Source organism: Chiloscyllium plagiosum, unplaced genomic scaffold, assembly GCF_037043375.1.
Source record: "Chiloscyllium plagiosum isolate Xiang-an unplaced genomic scaffold, Cpla_swu_hap1 HiC_scaffold_29, whole genome shotgun sequence".
Lineage (NCBI taxonomy): Eukaryota > Metazoa > Chordata > Chondrichthyes > Orectolobiformes > Hemiscylliidae > Chiloscyllium > Chiloscyllium plagiosum.
The window spans coordinates 13,348,346-13,369,510 of record NW_028270167.1 but is presented as its reverse complement, the minus strand read 5'-3'; the positions used below and the strand labels follow the sequence as shown (position 1 = coordinate 13,369,510).

Here is a 21,165-nt window from a genome sequence, read left to right as displayed (position 1 = left end):
TCCCAATAAGGTAAGCATCCCTTTCTTATTTTTCAGTTCCTCCTAATAATTACCATTGATTATTCCCAGGAATATCCTCACTCAGTACAGCTGTAATGTTAGCCCTTATCAAAAATGCCACTCTCCATCCTCTCTTGCCCCCCCCCGCCTTTCTATCCTTTCTATTGCATTTGTATCCTGGAAAATTAAGCTGCCAGTCTGGTCCATCTCTGAACCACGTTTCTGTTATTGCTATGATATCTAAATCCCATGTTCCTAATCATGCTCTGAGTTCATCTGCCTTCCCTGTTAGGGCTCTTGTATTGAAGAAAATGCAGTTTAATTTATCTGTCCTACCTTATTCTCTGCTTTGTCCCTGCCTGCCCTGACTGTTTGACTTGTTCCTTTTCCTAAATCTACCAGTTTCGGATTGATTTCTTTCCTCACTATTTCTCTGGGTCCCCCTCCCCCAACTTTACTAGTTTAAATCCTCCCAAGCAGCTCTAGCAAATCTCCCTCCCAGTATATTAGTCCCCTTCCAATTCAGGTGCAATCCCTCACTTCTTGTACAGGTCACTTCTACCCCAGAAGAGATTCCAATGATTCCCCTGCACCAGCTCCTAAGCCATGCATTCATCTGCTCTATCCTCCTATTCCTGCGCTCACTAGCTCGTATCATCAGGAGTAATCCAGATATTACTATCCTTGAAAATCTCCTTTTAAAATTCCTGCCTAACTTTCTATATTCTCTCTTCAGAATCACATTCTTTTTCCCTTCCTGTTGGTAGTTTCAATGTGTACAATGACCTCCTGCTGGTCCCTCTCCCCCTTGAGAACATTCTACACCCTCTCTGAGGTATCCTTGATCCTGGCATCAGGGAGGCAGCACACCATTCTGATTTTTCACTGCTGGCTGTAGAAGCATCTGTCTGTGCCTCTGGCCAGAGAGTCCCTTAACACAATCGATCGTTTGAAACCCGACGTAACCCTCATTGCATTAGAGCCAGTCTGGATACCAGAAACTTGGCTGTTCATGCTGCATTCCCCTGGGTTGATCACCCTCTACATTTTCCAAAACAATATACTTGTTTGAGATGGGAACAGCCACAGAAGACACCTGCACTACCTTTCCTGGAGTTAACCCATCTACCTGACTGTATCTGCAGTTTTTCTCACTTCCTATAACTGCCATTCATCACACCCCCTAGCTCCTGTAAATTCCTCATTGCCCCTAACTGCCACTCCAAATGATCCATGCGATCTGATAGGATTTGCAATCAAAGACACTTCCTGCAGACATAATCATCAGTAACATGGAGACTCCCCCTAAACTCCCACGTCCGACAGGAAGAACATATCACTCTACGAAAGGCCATTTTGCTCCTTCGCAATCTACAAACCCAGAAAATAGCACCATCTTTTTGCTTGAAAAAATAGTGCTCCAAGCTAATATAGTACTTATGCTTATATGTTTGAAATTTAATCGAGACAGATCTCGATAAAACATATAATCAAGAAAGAACCCACTCTACTCACTACTGTAGACTTCTAGCAAAGTTATATGTTAAAAACTATGCACTTATTTGTTCCTGTTCTATGAACTGTTCTGTACAGGTTCTTCCAAGGTCAGCTATGAATTTTGCTGTTTGTTCATTTTTCCTAGACACACTTCGATGTCCAAAAAATACATGAACTCAAACAGCAAAGGAGTAACTATGCAGATTCACTGCTGTGCCAGTTAGCAGTGTAGGTTTCTTTCTCTCTCTCTCCCTCACTGACCATGTGGTTGGTGTCTTCTGTCTGTCTTTCCCCTTTTTAAAGTGCCATTGTTTTGATCTTTTCTCCCCAAAGTTCCAAAACAATATTAACTAGCATTATTTCTCTTTTTTCATAGATAGTGTCAGCATTGGCTCAGTGGTAACACATTCACCTCTGATACAGAACATTGCACATTCAAGCCCCACTCCAGAGCACATAACTTCATGTGACATTTCAGTACATTACTAAAGGAAGCATTGGTTTGTTCGAGGTGCTGTCTGAAACCGATATTAAACTAAGGTTCTTTCTGTCCTCTGAGTTGGTGGCATTCAAAGACGAGCAGGAGAGTTTTGACAATTCTTCTAGTCAACCTGTTCAGAGATGTTCTTACACACCTCTGGAGCAGGTTGGACTTGAACCCAGGTCTCTTGATACATGGGTAGAGAAACTACCACTGCACCACAAGAGGGCCCCTCTTCCTGTGTTCAAATCAACATTTATTCTTCAATCAATATAATTACAGTTTAATTGGTCATTTATGTCATGCTGATGGTGGGAGCTTACTATGGGCTAAGTTGTCCACAGTTTTAGAGCAGTCACAGGAGGGGTGAGCCACGTGACCCTTTTGTTGGGTATGAAGTTATGATTGTACTTGATCTTCAGAGTATCAGAAAGCTAAGAACAAGATAAACCTAAGTATAAACCAGGGTCCTGGCCCCTCCTTACGCCACCCCCTCCCGGGTCCTGGGCTCCTCTTTGCACCACCCCACCAAGGGTCCTAGACTGTCCTTACACCACCTCACCATGGGTCCTGGGCTGTCCTTACACCACCCACCAAGGGTCCTGGACTGTCCTTACACCACCTCACCATGGGTCCTGGACTGTCCTTACACCACCCACCATGGGTCCTGGACTGTCCTTACACCACCTCACCATGGGTCCTGGACTGTCCTTACACCACCTCACCATGGGTCCTGGACTGTCCTTACACCACCTCACCATGGGTCCTGGGCTGTCCTTATGCCACCCCTAGTTTCCCAAGGCTGACCTCTGGCTACTGCTTTAATGGAGAGGACAGTGCTCTTTAGGTTGCAGGTCTTTGAGCTTCACTCTCCTGGTTCCCTAACCCTCAATATCAACCCAGCCACAGGGTGAGTAGGAGTTTGCTGTGGAGAATGAGAGCAGGACCCAGGAACAAACGAATGTCCCTTTGTCAGATGCAGCAAACGAGGCTCTTTCTGCTGCTGTTTGTCTTCCACTCATTAGGAATAATAAGAGCCACTATCATTAACGAATCTTTCCAATGGCCTCAATTTTACAGCGATTCTATTAACTTATTTTAATGTGGGGCAACTTACAGCTGCGATGGGAAAATTTCACAAATGTTACACTTCCATCTGAGGGAGGGTCACTCAACCCGAAATGCTATCTCTGATTTCTCTGTACAGATGCTGCCAGACCTGCTGAGCTTTTCCAACAACTTGTACATTTCAGACTCTTGTTTTATAGGGTTAATGTCCCTCTAATTTAAAAGCTACAGCTCAGCACATTAAAAAAAAACCCTCAAATCTCATCCTTACTGACAACATTTTCTATTTAGTTGCACCCTTCTCTTGTTTATCAGAGTACTGGAGTCAGAGAAATGTTGAGTCATTGAGCTCAATTATTGCAAATGCATAAATGGAAACTGTGCCTAATTTGTGTCCTTTTTGTCAGCTTGATGAAGATTAACTTTAAAAAAAACCTTTGCTCCATACAAATGTGTGAGCACAATACAAGCTTTCCCCCTTTACCAGCAAGGGTTCAATTTTGATTTGAGTATGAAGATGGTGATTAAAAATAGATTTAAGTTCCTAGTTTTTCTGCATAACAACTCTCAAGTTGAGATAAACATGAAAATGCTGGAAGTGCTCATCAGGTCAGGCAGTATCTGTGAAGAGAGAAATTGTTAGTGTTTCAGATCTGTGAGCTTCCATTCAAACTGATCAAGGTTAAGAGATGGAATAGATTTTGAGCAAATGGAAGCATGCGGGAGAGGGTGGGAAGGAGACTGACCCCACTCATGCACTGCTTTACATTGTGCATGCACAGATTTCAGGGTGGGAGCCGAATGTGACTGGAGTGTAGGGGAAGAGATTGGGAATCGGGGTGGGGTGGGGGGCAAGGTGGTTTGGGAGGTGAGCCGGGGGGAATGTGGAAGGAAGACATAGGAGGAGACAGCATCCCAGGTCCTGGGCCCTCCTCACATCACCCCCTCCCAGCTCCTGGGCCCTCTTCACACACCCCCCTCCCAGCTCCTGGGCCCTCCCCACACACACCCCTCCCAGCTTCTGGGCCCTCCTGACACCACACCCTCCCAGCTCCTGGGCCCTCCTCACACCACCCCTCCCGGGTCCTGGGCCCTCCTCACATCACCCTCTCCCAGCTCCTGAGCCCTCCTCACACCACCCCCTCCCAGCTCCTGGGCCCTCCTCACACCACCCCCTCCCAGCTCCTGGGCCCTCCTCACACCACCCCTCCCGGGTCCTGGGCCCTCCTCACATCACCCTCTCCCAGCTCCTGAGCCCTCCTCACACCACCCCCTCCCAGCTCCTGGGCCCTCCTCACATCACCCCCTCCCAGCTCCTGGGCCCTCCTCACACACCCCCTCCCAGCTCCTGGGCCCTCCTCACACCACACCCTCCCGGCTCCTGGGCCCTCCTCACACCACCTTGCCCAGTTCCTGGGCCCCCTTACACAACCCACTCCCAGCACCTGGGCCCCCTTACACTACCCTCTCCCAGCTCCTGGGCCCCCTTACACAACCCACTCCCAGCTCCTGGGCCCCCTTACACTACCCACTCCCAGCTCCTGGGCCCTCCTCATACCAAGCCCTCCCAGCTCCTGGGCCCTCCTCACACCACCCTCTCCCAGGTCCTGGGTCCCCTTACACTACCCCCTCCCAGCACCTGGGCCCCCTTACACCACCCCCTCCCGGGTCCTGGGCCCTCCTCATACCATTCTCTTCCAGTTCCTGGGCCCCCTTACACCAACCCCTCCCAGCTCCTGGGCCTTCCTCACACCACCCCCGCCCAACACCTGGCCCCCTCCTTCCACACTCCCTCCCAGCCCCTGGTGCTGTGAGGCAGAAGTGCTAACCACTGAGCCACTGTGCCACCCTGATGTGTAGGAGCATTACTTAGTGTTGCATGTTGAAAATGGAAACATCAATTGGTATATTAAAGGTTTCTCTAAGCTGAGTGTTGTATTTCGAGGACAGTATAAAGGTGGGAGACGTCGGTCTTACATCATTTATTACCTCTTCTCTCACTAGCTTGCAAGTGCCTCAAGTAGAGGCAGCATGGTGGCTCAGTGGTTAGCGTTGCTGCCTCACAGCCCTAGGGTCCCAGGTTCGATTCCAGCCTCGGGTGACTGTCTGTGTGGAGTTTGCACATTCTCCCCGTGTCTGCGTGGGTTTTCTCCGGGTGCTCCAGTTTCCTCCCACAGTCCAAAGATGTGCAGGTTAGGTGAATTGGCCATGCTAAATTGCCTATATTGTTAGGTGCATTAGTCAGAGGGAAAGGGGTCTGGGGGGGGTGACTCTTCGGAGGGTCGGTGTGGACTGGTTGGGCCGAAGGGCCTGTTTCCACACTGTAGGGAATCTAAGAAAGTTAGCATCATGAGTGTGTTGTTATGAATTCTTTGTCTTGGTTTCTGAATTTAATCCCATCCTTTTCTACTTTTACCTCAACTTGTCAGAATGTTAATTGGCATTAAGTTAAATATTTGCGTGGAATCATTACACTTTTGTGATTAATCTAACTTTAGAAAATGTTTTTGAACAGGGTATATTTGCTGACGATGTCAGCATTTATTGACTACCTGTAGAAGGCTTTGAGAAGGTGATATTGAATTGATGCAGACTCGCCACAACACTGTTGGGTAGAGAGATGCAGAACATTGGCCAGTGGTGCTACAGGAAACCTGACATCTGTTCAGGCCAGGATGGCGTGTGATATGGCCGGGGGAGATAGTGAGGAAGCTGCAGGTGATGGTGTCCCCAGGCACCTTTTGCCGTTACCCTTCTGGGTGGTGAAGTTTGCAGGTTTGGGGAATTGCTGCCAGAAAAGTGTTGGTAGCTACTGTAGTGTACTGTGTGGGTGCTGCCCGCTTCAACAATCTTATGGTGTTGGTGGGGAAGGTTGGGAGCGCACTCATAAGGGTTTGACCAAAATGACCTGGAACCGAAAGCACATTCAGTATTTGAAAGCGAGAAAAGTGATAATTCATGTTCCACTTAGGACAATAGCATTTTCTGTATTTATTTCAAATTCATAAAATGTTTGTGGCACAGAAAGAGCCAAATTGGCCCATTTGTCACAGCTGAAAACAAGTGCCCGCAGCCTAATTCCCCTTTCCAACATTTGGCCCATAATCCTGCAAGTTGCAACACTGGTGGTTAATATACCCTTTTAATTGTTTAAACGAGTCGAGAGTTTCTATCTCTACAACCCCTTGGAGCAGTGAGTTTCAGACCCTTACAACAATCAGGGTGGAAAAGAAATTCCTCACCTGCACTCTATTCTTTCTACAAAAGTCTCCAAATCCAGGCCCCTAGTCACTGACCTATCTTCTCAGATAAATAGACCCATCCCATCCACTATCCTTTTCAGCTCCTCACAGTTTGTATGTCTCAGCCAAATTTCCGATCTGTTCGAAGAACAATCCGAGCTTGTCCAGTCTCTCCTCAGAGTTGCATTTTTCCAGACTTAGCCATATCCTAGTTTTAAAACAAAAATCGCCTTGGATTTCAGGATGGAAAATGAACGAGGAATTTGCACTGCAGTGAGACATCAGTGACTCACTTGCTTAGAATAAAGATCTTTGTCACCGAAAATAAACTCCCATCCAGTCATTGCAGCTTGAGAGGAGCATGACTAAGAGAAACGTTTTTATAGTGATTCTTGTGAGAGGCCAGCAGCTAAATAGGGGGCGTCACCGATCTCTCAGGATCCATTTGAAATCATCTAAAATTATCACATCAGAAGCGTGAAAAGAGATGATGTTCAGAGTTCTTAAAATTGCCAAGAGTGGAAGGAATTTTGGATTCTCAAATTCTAGATTGTTGCAATGTTGTTTAAAATCTTTTGCCACTGTTACTTACTACCTCAGTCATGCCATCCTAGAACTTAAGCTGACCAACACCCTCCAGGTATGATTAGCCCAAAAAGGTGACACCTCAAGACTGATGTTGAGTATAAACCATAGAATTTGCAGCTTAATTCTTTAATGGTAAATATTCTCAATATTCCTTTGCTGATGTTGGGGTGAGGGGCAGGAGGAAACTGCCTATGAGAGAGGAAGTCCAGATGTTGAAGACACATTTCTTGGGACCATTTCCCTCAAAGAAAGATCCCTACCTTGTGACTTATTCCAGATTATTTTAATCACCTTCTTGCAGTGTAGTGGATCACCTTTTGATTTTAAATAGAAAGGGAAGTATTATTTGGATTTGTACCTGCCCAAACAGACTCACCTCCCCAGAAGGTACATCAACAAGTACCCCCATACGTTACTGCCTCAGTTCCAGGCATTTCTCTGGACAGTGTCAATCCAGCCTTAATGTCCTTATACTCCTCTAACCCTAAACATGTTGCTGTTCGTTTTCTGTTTTCTTTTTGCTCCATGAATGGCTGTTCGGTTTCACAAACAGGGACATTTACCTCCCCTCCCCCACTAATTAATGCCACATGTTTATTCTTCTCCCCACCAGGGGTGCTACTCCCCACTTTTATTCTTTTTGCTGCTCCTTTATTATCAATGACTGCCCCTTAATTGCTGTGAGTTGCCACTTCATGATCATCTATTGCCCCTTCAGCATTATCTTGTTGCACTGTCATTACTGTGTATTCAATGCCATCCCCTGCATGGTTCCCTCTGCTCTTATTTGCTGCCTGAAATCACCCCTTTGTTTTATCTCACCTCACTGCCTTCTTTCGTCTGGCAGATAATCAAATGGCCTGAGGTGTGATTTCAAAATGTGACTGTCTCTTCCCCTGATGCGCTTTTCCAGCAACACATTTCCATCTCTGATCTCCAGCATCTGCAGACCTCACTTTCTCCTCTTCCCCTGATCACACTTTCTGTCTACTATAAATGGGGACTCCTTACATTAGAGTTCCCACTGGGACCTATGCCATATAGGTGTCAGTATGTTTGAGGTAACGGATTCTCAAACCAATCTGTGTGTTGATATGATTTGGAGATGCTGATATTGGACTGGGGTGTACAAAGTTAAAAATCACACAACACCAGGTTATAGTCCAACAGGTTTAATTGGAAGGGAAAAAGTGAGGTCTGCAGATGCTGGAGATCAGAGCTGAAAATGTGTTGCTGGAAAAGCGCAGCAGGTCAGGCAGCATCCAGGGAACAGGAGAATCGACGTTTCAGGCATAAGCCTGATGAAGGGCTTATGCCCGAAACATCGATTCTCCTGTTCTCTGGATGCTGCCTGACCTGCTGCGCTTTTCCAGCAACACATTTTCAGGTTTAATTGGAAGCACACTAGCTTTCGGAGCGATGCTCCTTCATCAGGTGATAGTGTGTTGATCAACTGTGTGTTGATAGATTTTGTTCAAAGTGAAGGACAAGGGAAGAGAGAGCATTGACTCTGAAGCAAACACTGTCAGTACAGTGACAGTTCTCAATGATATAATGATTGGACTTCAAATTGGATAAATGAGAAATGATTGATCTGACAATCCAGGTTGCAGTTTTCTGTATTTTCTATAGCGTATGTAATCTGTTGATCAAGTGTACTTGAAATATTCACATGGTTACAAAAATACTGCTTTCTAAATGATACAAAGTATTTTCCTCAAAGTCTAACACAATGCTGAAGGTTGGTGTATTGATTAATTCAAAAATACAGATCCTCTTCATTTAAGAAAAGTGACAAGTGCAGAGCAGGTACAAATGCCTGTTTAAAATGAAACTGTCTATCTTTCAAATACCATGTTAAATTGTTTTGATGAATTTTAAAAATCCCAATCACAATTGGTCGAAAAGTGAGAGAAGTCCTTGCGGTGTCTCTCAGCTCACAGAGATTACCTGGTTATTTATTTCACTGCTCTTTGTGGGGTAATGCCGTACATTTTAGCTGCTGTGTCTGCCCCCATATCAACAGTAACTACACTGAATAAGGCGTTTAATGGCTGTGGAGCACCTTGGAGCTTCCTAAGTTCTGAAACATAATAGAGTTGTAGTGTATAACAGCATGGAGAGGCCCTTCAGCCCATTGAGTCCATGCCACTCATCAAGCACCTATCTAGTCTAATCCTATTTCCCATCACTAGTCTTTTTAAATGTATAAATGCAACTTCTTTCTTTATTAGATAAAATTCTCTTTCGATGAATGAACTTGGTACAGATATAAATAGAGACTGTAGCTAACTTGTACGATTCTTGACAAAAACTAATCTTTAAATATCATACAGGTAAAGAAAGACTTGCATTTAATTAGCAACTTTCCTGCCCTGAGAATGATTTATAGCCAATGAAGTATTTTCGAAGTGTTGTAAGTGGATGATGTAGCAGTGACAGAGAAGTACAAAATTGAAGGTCAATGTATGTTTTATTCTGCAATTGGCTCCATTGAGTTGTGGCAAGTTTGCCTTTTATTACCAGCTTGTTTCTCAATGTTCCCATCCTTCCAGGCACCGAGCCGTGGTCATTCTACTTTATCAACGGATTCCTCAATTTCAATGTGGCTTTCGCTCTGGCTCTCTGTGCGCTGCCTCTAACTGCCCTCATGGAGTTCTTGCTGCAAAGATTTAATGGTAAGGGTCCCACCCAACTCACTTGTAGAAAATTCTCATGCAATAATGATTTTTTTCTTAATTTGTCTGAAGCTGAGCTGGGCTGTCTGAATTGATCAGGCTCAAAACAGTGTTATTTCTTAAACCTTTATAAAAGAGGACATAAGTCAACAGAACGGTTATGGAATTATCCTTTTCGTTATTGCCTTGAGTATTGCTTTGTATCTTGTTAGGATTGCTAGTATATAATTTAATTTTAAAGGCTTCTGAATTAATAGTCTATTGTAAACTTTAAAAAAACACCATTCATTTGTTCAATGCATATACAAACAGTATGTCGCAAATGGCTATGGGATGTCACTGAGGGTTTGGGGAGTGGAGTTTGCAAAATGTGAGAATTACACAGATGCCTTGAAAGTATCTACATCCTCCATCCATTAGGCATTGCTGGTTGGATCCAGGGGTTGAGGATGGGAAAAGCTGAGCATGAGTTGAGGTCTTGCCCATTGCTGTGGGTTAAACTATCCCCACAGCCAGTAATAGGTTGCTGCGAATGAAGTGGAGGCCAATAACGGGAATGGATTTGGTCATGTAGGGGCCAAGTAACAGCTCCTGATAGTTGTCAAGCAAATTGATATGCCCAGTGGCAGTGCTGAAATCATCTGTCTACTTGGACTTTACAGAGGACCTGGTGCAATGACACAAAGTTCCTTAACCTTAATATGGTTTCAGCTGGAACTTTGTTTTTCTTTACAGTTCTATAATCTCTTGGCAATAATGTGGTTAGATAAGAAGTCTGCTTCTTGTGTACTTGCAAAAACCTAAATTAGGGTGGCACGGTAGCTAAGTGGTTAGCACTGCTGCTTCACAGCACCAGATACCCAGCTTCGATTCCCACCTTGGACCACTGTCTGTGTTGAGTTTGCACATTCTCCCCGTTTCTGCGAGGGTTTCCTCAGGGTGCTCCGGTTTCTTCCCACAATCCAAAGATGTGCAGGTCAGATGAATTGGCCATGCTAAATTGCTTATAGTGTTAGGTGCATTAGTCAGGGGTTAATATAGGGTAGGGGAATGGGTCTGGGCGGGTTACTCTTCGGAGGGTTGGTGTAAACTTGTTGGGCTGAAGGACCTGTTTCCATATTGTAGGGAATCTAATCTAATCAAATCAAATTTTGTTTTCAAGAAGGAGTTAGGGCTGAAGGGATAAAAGGGTATGGGATGAAAGTGGGAACAGGGAACTGAGTTGGATGATCAGCCATGATCATATTGAATGGCAGAGCAGGCTCGAAGGGCCGAATAGCCTACTCCTGTTCCTATTTTCTGTGTTTCTATGAATGATGCTCCTCCATTATCCATTAGAAATGTCATTTGTTTAGTTCCCCAACTCTGTTCCTGATTGCAGGTAAAGCGATGACCTTTATAGTTACTTAGAGTCATAGAGTCATAGAGATGTACAGCATGGAAACATTCCCTTCGGTCCAACCCGTCTATGCCGACCAGATATCCCAACTCAATCTAGTCCCAACTCAATCTAGTCAATCAGGGCCCGGCCCATATCCCTCCAAACCCTTCCTATTCATATATCCAGATGACTAAAGAAATTGAGGGTTTGGTTAAGAAAAAGAAGGAAGCATATGTCAGGTACAGACAGGATAGATTGAGTGAATCCTTAAAAGAGTATAAAGAAAGTAGGAGTATACTTAAGAGGGAAATCAAGAGGGCAAAACGGGGACATGAGATAGCTTTGGCAAATAGAATTAAGGAGAATCCAAAGGGTTTTTACAAATATATTAAGGGCAAAAGGGTAACTAGGGAGAGAATAGGGGCCCTCAAAGATCAGCAAGGTGTCCTTTGTGTGGAGCCACAGAAAATGGGGGAGATACTAAATGAATATTTTGCATCAGTATTTACTGTGGAAAAGGATATGGAAGATATAGACTGTAGGGAAGTAGATGGTGACATCTTGCAAAATGTCCAGATTACTTCTCAAAAGTTTTTTGTTGGGGTTGTCTCGAGAAGAATAAACCTTCCTACCTGTTGTTCTTGCTGTTTGACTAAGGGATCCACAGGATGACATTGTGTTATAATATGGGTGAGGCGTGTTTCTTGGGCTCTTCTACTAATTAGACGAGTATAGAAGGAGGACAAGAGGGAAAGAACTGAAGAGGTACAATGACTACATTTAGCCTGTCTCCTGTTTATGTTGAAAAGCATGCACCATCAGGAAGTGATAAAAACCGAGTGCACACTGACATCAGTTGGTCAAAATTGACAGTCTCTAAATATGAACATATTCAATCAAGGCATTCAGAAGGGAATCGGATGGCTATTTGAAAAGGAAGGATGTTCAGAATTACACAGGAAAGGCAGGAGAATGGGACTAAGTGAAATGCCTCATTTGGAGAGCCAGTGCAGACACAATGGGCTGAATGGCCTCATTCTGCATTGCCATACTTCTATGATTCTGTAAAGAACAATGTCTTGATTTAATTTGGAGTAGCTGGTACTAAGGGTACTACAATCGATTGTTTTCCCTTGCTGAGAGAGAGGTGAAAACAGTCATAGTGGCAGCTACCAAGTTGTCCCCTTTCCTGGGAGGTGTATGTGTGAACATCAGATTAGGGAAGGGGACTGGATATCAGATGCCCACACTCGTCCCTCCTTGTTTAAAGCATCAGCCAACTGATACCATAAGCTGAATAGGCCAGTCAGCCTCTTTCTGTGCTACAAACCTTTGCGTTTCATTGTTGAATCTTTCACTCAAAGAAAGCTCACTTGCAGAAATATAGGCTCTCCAGGCTATTCGGAATTCAAAGAAGGCACAGCAATTGAACGTATTCCTCTTGTTTGTTGTGATTTGACCCTTCATATGATTGAACATCACTTCTAATATGTATATGTATATATAGCATGTTACAAGTTTGACTGATTATCTTTAATTGGTTGTTAGTGTAGATAGTTGCATGCTTGGGATTATTCAGCAAATTTGGTCCTATTGGGGACTCAATCTAACATTGGATGATTTGGTTTGGGTCTTGCAGCATAAGCTGTTTGAATATGGTCTGTACTCTATCTATTGCAAACAACCAAAGATGCATGCTGCTTAATTAAGATTTCCAAAAAGAAGACCAAATATATGCTGGACATCTGACCTCTCAGTTCCCCAAACAAAGGGTGTTTACAAATCAATTTAAAATAGACATTAACTCCTCTAAATTCCTGCTGCCTTCATTGAATTATATTTATACAGTTAGTAACAAGACAAAGAGGAAGATTTAACAATATGATTTCCTGAAGAGAAAGCCACCAGAGAGCACTATTGCCTTATATTTAGCTTCAGTAGTTGAATTATTTTAGCACATCCCATCTGGAATAGGTTCACACATTCCGCTTAGGAAAGCAATCTTTAAATGACTAAAAACCCACTTATTTAAAGAAAAGATCGAAAGAAGTTATCTTTAAACGTGGAAAGTGGAAAAAGTATGAATAATTCTCAGTGTTGATATGTTGTTGTATTTAACTGCAGCAAATATTTATTTTTTTCATTCCTTGACTTCAAAATAGTGACATGTAATATCACCCATTGTGGGTCTACACAAAGTTGATTTTTGTAGATCTTGTTTTGATTCAGTGTGTGATACCAAAAGTAAATTTAACACACAAATAATACCACTGTTTGCTGAATTAGTGCTGTAAATAGTTCAGTACAAACCTCCAAATGTAAGAACATGGGAATTGGAGGAAGAATAGGCTAAGTATCTTCTCATGAACACGGCTAATCTTTTACCTAAGGTCCACTAGTTATGGATATGAATATAATTGATACTTTTGAAGGAAAACAAGACACACAAATGAAGGAAATACAACATGTAATTAAATTACACTGGAATATTTAAATTAGAAATGACGAGAGGAGACTTGAGTGGAATATAATCACTAGCTTGGAATCTCTGGGTTGAATGGCCTGTTTCTGTCTCTCATATCCAGTGCAATCTGCTTTCTTGCCTGCTTGTTTCCTTACATCTATTGATTTCTCTTTTGAATCTACTCAATGACTGAACATCCACACAATGTCTGAGTTGAAGATTCCAAAGATTCAAAATGCTCTTGGTGAAGCAATCTCTACTCATTTCAGCCTTTAGATTAAAAAAAATCTCTGAATTCATCCAATTGACAGAGCACTGTCAGTCCCAGCTTGAGTATGTTAATGGGTCCCAGTCTCCGGGTCAGAGAATTCCAAAAACTTCTAACCTTATGAGAAAAGAAATTCCTTTTCATCTTTTTGTTAGTTGGGACTCTTTATCTTAAAACAAAGCCTCCAGTTCCAGATTCCAGAAAATCATCTCAGCATCCAACTTATTGAGTCTCCTCGATAACACCACTTTTCATCCTTCGAAACTCCACCCAACCTGCTCAGCTTTTCTTCATAAGACAAATACTTCATCTCAGGAACCTTCTCTGATATATTCTCAAGCAAGTATTTCCTCCTAACATAAGGCGATGAAAACTATCTGCAGTATTCAAGCAATTTTACTTGGAGAGAAAGGAGTTCTAGTTTCCTCAAAATTACCAGAGAATAACCAATTCCAACTGTGTCGTGATTTTCTTCTGATCCTTTCACAGGTGATCGGAGGGTGTAAAAAAGGCCTTAATGTTAAACAGCATTAGAAGCTAATGAGTGCATTGCTTACAGCCTGTCAGTCAAGTGCACCATAATGCTTGCCTTCATCCTTTCAAACCCCATTTCACCTCTCTGACATTTAGTAAATTGCTGCTTATGTATTTGTCTGTTCCCAAAGTGACCACTTTACATGCCATAAACACGATCCATCAATGCAAATCCAAGAGCACTCTCAACCTTTAGATGGGTGTTTGTTTCCTTCTGTTTAAGGTTAAAATGTTGAAATTATTTTTCAATCTGTGTTATGAGCTCAAACTGTAGAGTGGCTTCAGCTTGAATCATTTCTTAATTAACTTCTCTTCTTTTTAATATCAGCTTAAAGTTAACTACATTGCACTAAGTTCCAGAACTTGCATACTCTGTTTATTCCTTAGATTTATTCTGTAGATTCTCCAGCCATATCATCTTACTGATTCATAAAACTTGTCTCGATAAGGAAAGAGGGAGACAGTGACAGAGTTATAATGTCACTGGACTGAGAAACCAGAGGCGTAGGCTGATGCTCTGGGACATGGGTTCAAATCCCACTATAACAGATGATAAACTTTGAATTCAATATAAATCTGGAATGAAAAAGCTGACTTAATGATAACAATGAAACCATTGTTGATTGTCATAAAAAGCGATCTGTTCACTAATGTCTTTTAGGCAAGGAAATCTGCCATCCTTACCCGAGATGGACAATAAATGCCAGCGGCACTCACAATTCATGAACAAATTTTTTAAAAAGTTCTTAAAAAGGCAATGGAAATGAGCCATCCTACGGTCCAGCCAATTTTAACAAGACACTTTGTGCACATCTCTTATGCTTTTATTCAACAAACAATGAGCCAGATTTTTGTTAGCAAGATAAAAAGTTTTAGTCAGAAAGTTTCTTTATTTTTGTCCATGGGAGAGGGGAAGGGAGAGTCCCACTGATTTAGAAGCAGTTCAAATGCACCTTGAAGGTATGTGAGTGCAAAGGCAGGCTGGATAGATAACTCACCTTGGTCCTCTGGGAATTTTTCTGAGCTGTATTAAAGGCTGTTAGGCCCTCAAGCACTCATCCATTCAACTCCATGCCCTCTATATTCCCCACGCCAAAATAGACATAAAGGAGATTGAGAAATAGGATTGATATCGATGATGGGATCTTTAATGTCCACTTGTGAGGGCAGACAGGTCATGGTTTAATGTCTCATCATAAAGACGACACCTCTGACAATACAGCATTGCCTCAGTATTGCAACAGAGTGTCAGCATTAATTTTTCTGCAGAAGTCCTGGAGTGGGACTTGAACCTGGCATCTTGCAGCACAGAGGCCAGAGTGCTATCGAGCAAGTCTCAGCTGACATTGTCCTCCCAATTATTTTACAATTGCCACATTTGGGTCTGAAGTTACTCAGATATTGTATTATAAAATGTGATTTTTTTTTTAAAAGAAATCTATCTGATAGATAGATGAATCAGTGGAAACTGCTTCCATCGGTACCATATGGAGTCTAGCCCATTGTCTGATCACTTGCTTGCTACAGTAACAGTTCAGCCAAATATGTAAATATATGTTAATTGAGAGAAATTCCAATTAGAAAAGAATTTAAAGTTAAGTATTATAAACGTACAATATAATCCTCGACCACAAATTCTGTGACTTAATAAATCAATGCAACACCTTGCAAAGATCGATCAGTGGGTGGCACGGTGGCTCAGTGGTTAGTACTGCTGCCTCACAGCACCAGGGACCGATTCCAGCCTTGGGCGACTGTCTGTGTGGAGTTTGCACATTCTCCCCGTGTCTGTATGGGTTTCCTCTGGATGCTCCGGTTTCTTTCCACAATCCAAAGATGTGCAGGTTAGGTGAATTGGCCATACTAAATTGCCCATAGTGTTCAGGGATGTGTAGGTTGGATGCATTAGTCAGGGGAAATGTAAGGTTATAGGGTAGGGGAATGGGTCTGGTTGGGATAGTTTTCGGATGGTTGGTGTGGACCTGTTAGGCCAAAATGGCCTGTTTCCACGGTGTAGGGGATTCTATGATTCTATGAAAACATTGATTGGCATTAGTGCATGTCAGAGATTAATTGTATTTTTCAGTTACTTTCTACCAAATTATTATAAAGAAACTTGTTAGGTAAAATGTTGCACTAGGGGTATATGCCTTATATCTTACAATCAGGTAGGACTGCAACTTCGTCTAAAACTGGAGGTTTGTTGCATGATAAAGCTTTATGGCAGGAAAACCATTTTCACCTGTCAACCATTTCCTGCACGTTGCTGTGTCTGACTTTGTGCAGTTTATTCTTCATGTAACGTTGACTCTTCTCCTTGTTACAGTGCACAATCTTGGCCGTCCCTATTGGCTGACCCTCTCACCCATGTACATCTGGATTCTGATATTCTTCACTCGACCTCACAAAGAAGAACGTTTCTTATTTCCAATCTACCCTCTCTTCTGCCTCTGTGGGGCAGTTGCTCTCTCTGCTTTGCAGGTGAGTGCTTGGTTTGATGTGGGTCTAGTCTCCCTCTGTCCTTGAAAGGATCTACAAGAAGGGATTTTTTCCATGAGAACATTTGATGTTTATAAAACAGAAGTTTACCCTCCTATTTACTTTATGGCCATCCCTTTAGTTGCCTGACTGTGATAAATCATGTTGCAAAATTAATGCTAAGAAAGTGATTCTCCAACATCTGAGAGTGTGTACTCCATGTGTGACCCTGCATATTACGGGTAGTTTACTGTGGAGCAGGAGGTTAAGTCATGGCTGAGGTCAAACCTGTTTTAAACTAGCGTCCAAACTTTCATGGAGTGACAACAGGGGTCGCTGGGTAGCATTTGGAAGCAAGGATCCTGAGTCTTTTGCCACTTCTCCCTACAGTGGGTGCTGTTGCCTTCAGTGGGTGCTGTGGATGCTGGCACCTTCATTCCTGTCCTGGATAGAGACTATTTTCTCATGTTATCACTCCAGAAATGGGGTGAAGTAGGACTGGACAATAGTTTCACCTAATATCTGATTTAATGTTCTCCACACATTCAAATGATAATGATTCCTAATCATGGCAATTGAGTATGTCGGATGTCTCTCTTTCTATTTGGGGTTCTGTCATTTACCTGTTATGTATTGCGATTGCATTATAAATTTATTGTGCTATTTATTACATAAATCTATTTATTACAATATTCTATTTATTATATACAGGTTATCCTAGATTTATGAACAGTAACTTACAAATGCTTGGACTTATGAGCAAGATCCCAAATTAATATTAATTTTAAGAATCTGACATGTTAATATTTACTCATACTTCAGAATGGCCATTTTATATTTTGCTGTACAGTGTTCTGACTTATGTATGAACCAACTTACTTGTGTATGAATATACTCAGGAATGGAACCAGTTCGTAACCCAATGTCAGTCTATAAATCTATTACATTTATTTATTACTTGACTATTTATTAAATTTATCACCTAAATATGTTGTGACTTCTCTGAATTAGCCAGGAACTCCGGGAACTTATACTTCCCCACAGGCTTCTCTGAGACATGATTCGGCCAATCAAAGTTGACTTGCCAAACAATTGCCACCCTTTTCTTCTGTCATATAAATTGTTGTGATCATGTAATGTTTGGCATTCTTATGTTTGTGCTAATAGATGCCAAATGAAAAGCTTGGGACAACTGTCTCTTTACTGCAACATCATTTATTTATTTTTCCATGAGAGTTGCAAGCCAGGATTCTTCATAAATGAATTTGGTAATCCAACATCAGTACTCATTGCATGCAAATTATTATGACAGTCTAACAGCCTCATGGTCATTTTTATTAACAATAACTTTTCATTTCTGGATTTGAACTGAATTCAAATTCTGAATAGCAAGTTGGGTCTCAAATTTACACTCTCCGAATTATTAGTGCCAGCCTTTGGAGTAGTAATAGTTGGTTAATATAATTTTTTTATCCAAATGCATTAACTTTGGATTGAAACCTGTATAGTCAGTTCCGTTTAATCCATAAAGCGCACACCAATAGTGTGGAGAAGGTTAATAAACTGTCCTGTGTGCACATATATGTATCAACGTGCCTGTGTGTATGTGCATGAGTACAGAGCGTTGCTGTCTGCCCTTTTGCATCTGTGATCCAGCTGCCAATTGATAGCTGCAATGTTGGTTTTAGCACCACTCTGAAACAGGCAATTCCACAGGCAAGTGAACTACTTATCTTAGTTGGATGATTGACCACATTAAGTGTTATTTGGGAATGAAGAGTGACTCATGTGATTAGCCAGTGGGGTATGATTCTGATACCTAAAGCCAAATGGCACTAGAGGACAGGTGATGGGTAGATGTTGAGTAAGGGTAATTGGGTGAGAATTTGACTGAGTATACTACATACATATATAGGGAACAAATAATTATTAGGTAGGAGGAGACAGTGTTCTAGTTGGAATTAAGCTCTAACAAGAAAAGCTTAGACACTGTCTAACCACTATCCTTACCTTGGTGTTCATCAGCTGGGAATACAGTGGGTGAAGATACCTCATGAACTGTGTGTTTGTATGAAATCCAGCAGACACAGATAAGTAATTCTTAAAAAAATTACAAATTCTGCATCTCTGTATAAACAAAGATTCAAAATGGCGCTGACACCGTATAATTCCTTGTGAGCTCCCTATAGCAGATCTAACTCTAACATTTCTTATAACTGTTCTATACTTTGAAACTTAAATTCTAAATCTGTAAAAATTACTAATAGTGTTCTTTTAAATCTACTTAGCTTGCTAATGTTGATCTTGTTTCACGCACGCCCTGTGCAATGTAACCTGTATGTCTCTATCTAAATTTGATTTTCACCCTATGATCTGTGTGTTCTTGTTTACTGTGATCTGCCTGTACTGCTCGTAAGCAAAGCTTTTCACTGTATGTAGGTACACGTGACAATAAATTAATAAAGAAAATAACATGCCTAATTTTTCACCAAAATTGGCTACACTTCCTGATGAAGGGCTTTTTCCTGAAATTTCAAGTCTTCTGCTCCTTGGATGCTGCCTGACCTGCTGTGCTTTTCCAGCGTCATACTTTTCGACTCTACATTTCACAATAACATGAGATTCCCATGTGGAGTCATTTAGTCATAGCCTTGGAAGATCTCGATGATAAAATTAATATTGGACAAGCAACAAGAAAAAAAATAGAATTTTTGAGATACTATTTCACTTGATTGTGGAATTGTCGGTATCAGAATGGTGCTAATACCATCTTTGCAGCTATCAATTGGCAGCTAGATCACAGCCTGGTCCAAGGGGACTGTGGCACAATACAATACACAATGTTTGAATAACTGAACTGAGATACGTTAAACCAGGGATTGTACATGCAGTTTCCACACAAAATATTACTAATCCTTGTTGCAATTTTTAAAAAATAGAAAAATGACATTTGTGATCTATATGGTTGCAGGATATCATTTTAAAAAGAATTCCATCTAAAGTATAAAATAAATTCCTATCAGATTACATGCTAGATTATACTGTTTCAGCAAAATGGTTGTTACATAAATACATTTCTCACTTCAGACTGCACTTTCTGCACTTCTCTTCCCAAAGGGAAAAAACAAGCTTATCCCAGTACATTAATCACCATCAGCTTACTGTTGTTTAATTCCAGGCATTGATACTGACACCACTCTGTTTAAGGGGTGGGGGAATTGGCTAGCTCAGTTGGCTAAATAGCTGGTCTGCAGTGTAAACTGAGGCCAAAATAAGGGTTCAATTCCCACACCCTCTGAAGTGACCAGGAAGCACTCTCCTTTTCAACCTCTTCCCTTGCCTGAGGTGTAGTGACCTTCAGGTTAAACCAGCACCTCTTTCTCTAATGAAAGAGTAGTCCTGTGGACCAGTAGGGCTACAGGAACTTTAGCTTTTATTTAAGGGTTACATTTTATAGTGAAACCCAGCAATTCAAAGCTCGGGGCAAATTACTGCAGATGCTGAAATCTGATCTGAAAACAAAAAGTGCTAGACATCACAGCTGTTCAGGCAGCATCCATGGAGAGAGAGCAAGCCAACCTATCAGGTCTAGATGACCCTTCACAGCTGAAGTGAAATGTGGAGGGGGCAGCATTTATGTTTTAGTGGGAGGAATGGTGAAGGTTTTGCTGTGGTGGAGAAAAAAAAGGGTGTTGATGGTTTACCTTGTATGATTGAAATGTAAGAAAATGTAATTTTTCTGCCTATCTGCCAAACTGGAAAGAACAGGCAGTCCCACTCGGTTGGTGGAAGGGGAGACAGCACGTGGTGACAGAGGATGTGACAAGCACAGCTAAAAGAGAGGGAAGGAATAGGTTCACAATTTGAAAGTGTTGAACTCCATATTGAACCCTGAAGGTTGTAAACTGCCTAGTTTGAAGATGAGATGTTGCTCCTCCTGGTTGCGCTGTGGTTCGCTGGAGCATTGCAGCAATTCAAAGCTGCTTGTATTGGGAGTTGTTTCTCTTCTGAGCCAAATTAAGATTGAAATCTTGGGGCCTGTCAAAGGCAATGACAAACACCCAAGCCACATGAACCAACCAGCTTCTGACGACCGAGATTGGCAACAGTTTATACCAGGCGAAAGTGAGGACTGCAAATGCTGGAGATTAGAGTCGAGAGTGTGGTGCTGAAAAAGCACAACAGGTTAGGCAGCATCTGAGGAGCAGGAGAATCAGGAATGAGGGCTTTTTGAGGAAGGGCTTTTGCCTGAAATGTCGATTCTCCTGCTCCTCGGATGCTGCCTGACCTACTATGCTTTTCCAGCACGACACTCTCAACAGTTTGTACCAGCTAAAGGGCAGATCAATCAGTTTCCACATTCCTGTACCTTATCCGATGGGGAAGGCAATGGAGTTGCGGTATTACAGCTAGACTGTTAATACTGAGGCCGTGGTAATGTTCTGGGCACCCAGGTTCAAATCCCACCATTGGCAGATAGTGGAAT

At 42.2% G+C, this 21,165-nt stretch overlaps 1 protein-coding gene across 7 annotated transcripts in view; it reads left to right on the top strand.

The window, feature by feature from the left end:
- Positions 1-21,165, top strand: part of alg9 (ALG9 alpha-1,2-mannosyltransferase) — a 263,913-nt gene that overhangs the window by 62,023 nt on the left and 180,725 nt on the right. For all 7 annotated transcript variants that reach the window (XR_015751977.1, XM_043676654.2, XM_043676652.2 and 4 more), the window contains exons 9-10: positions 9,432-9,554; positions 16,528-16,682. Coding sequence is in view for 6 of the 7 variants with exons in the window: in XM_043676654.2 (XP_043532589.2) it covers positions 9,432-9,554; positions 16,528-16,682 (278 nt within the window). In the remaining variant the exon portion in view is untranslated. The remainder of the gene's footprint in view (positions 1-9,431; positions 9,555-16,527; positions 16,683-21,165) is intronic.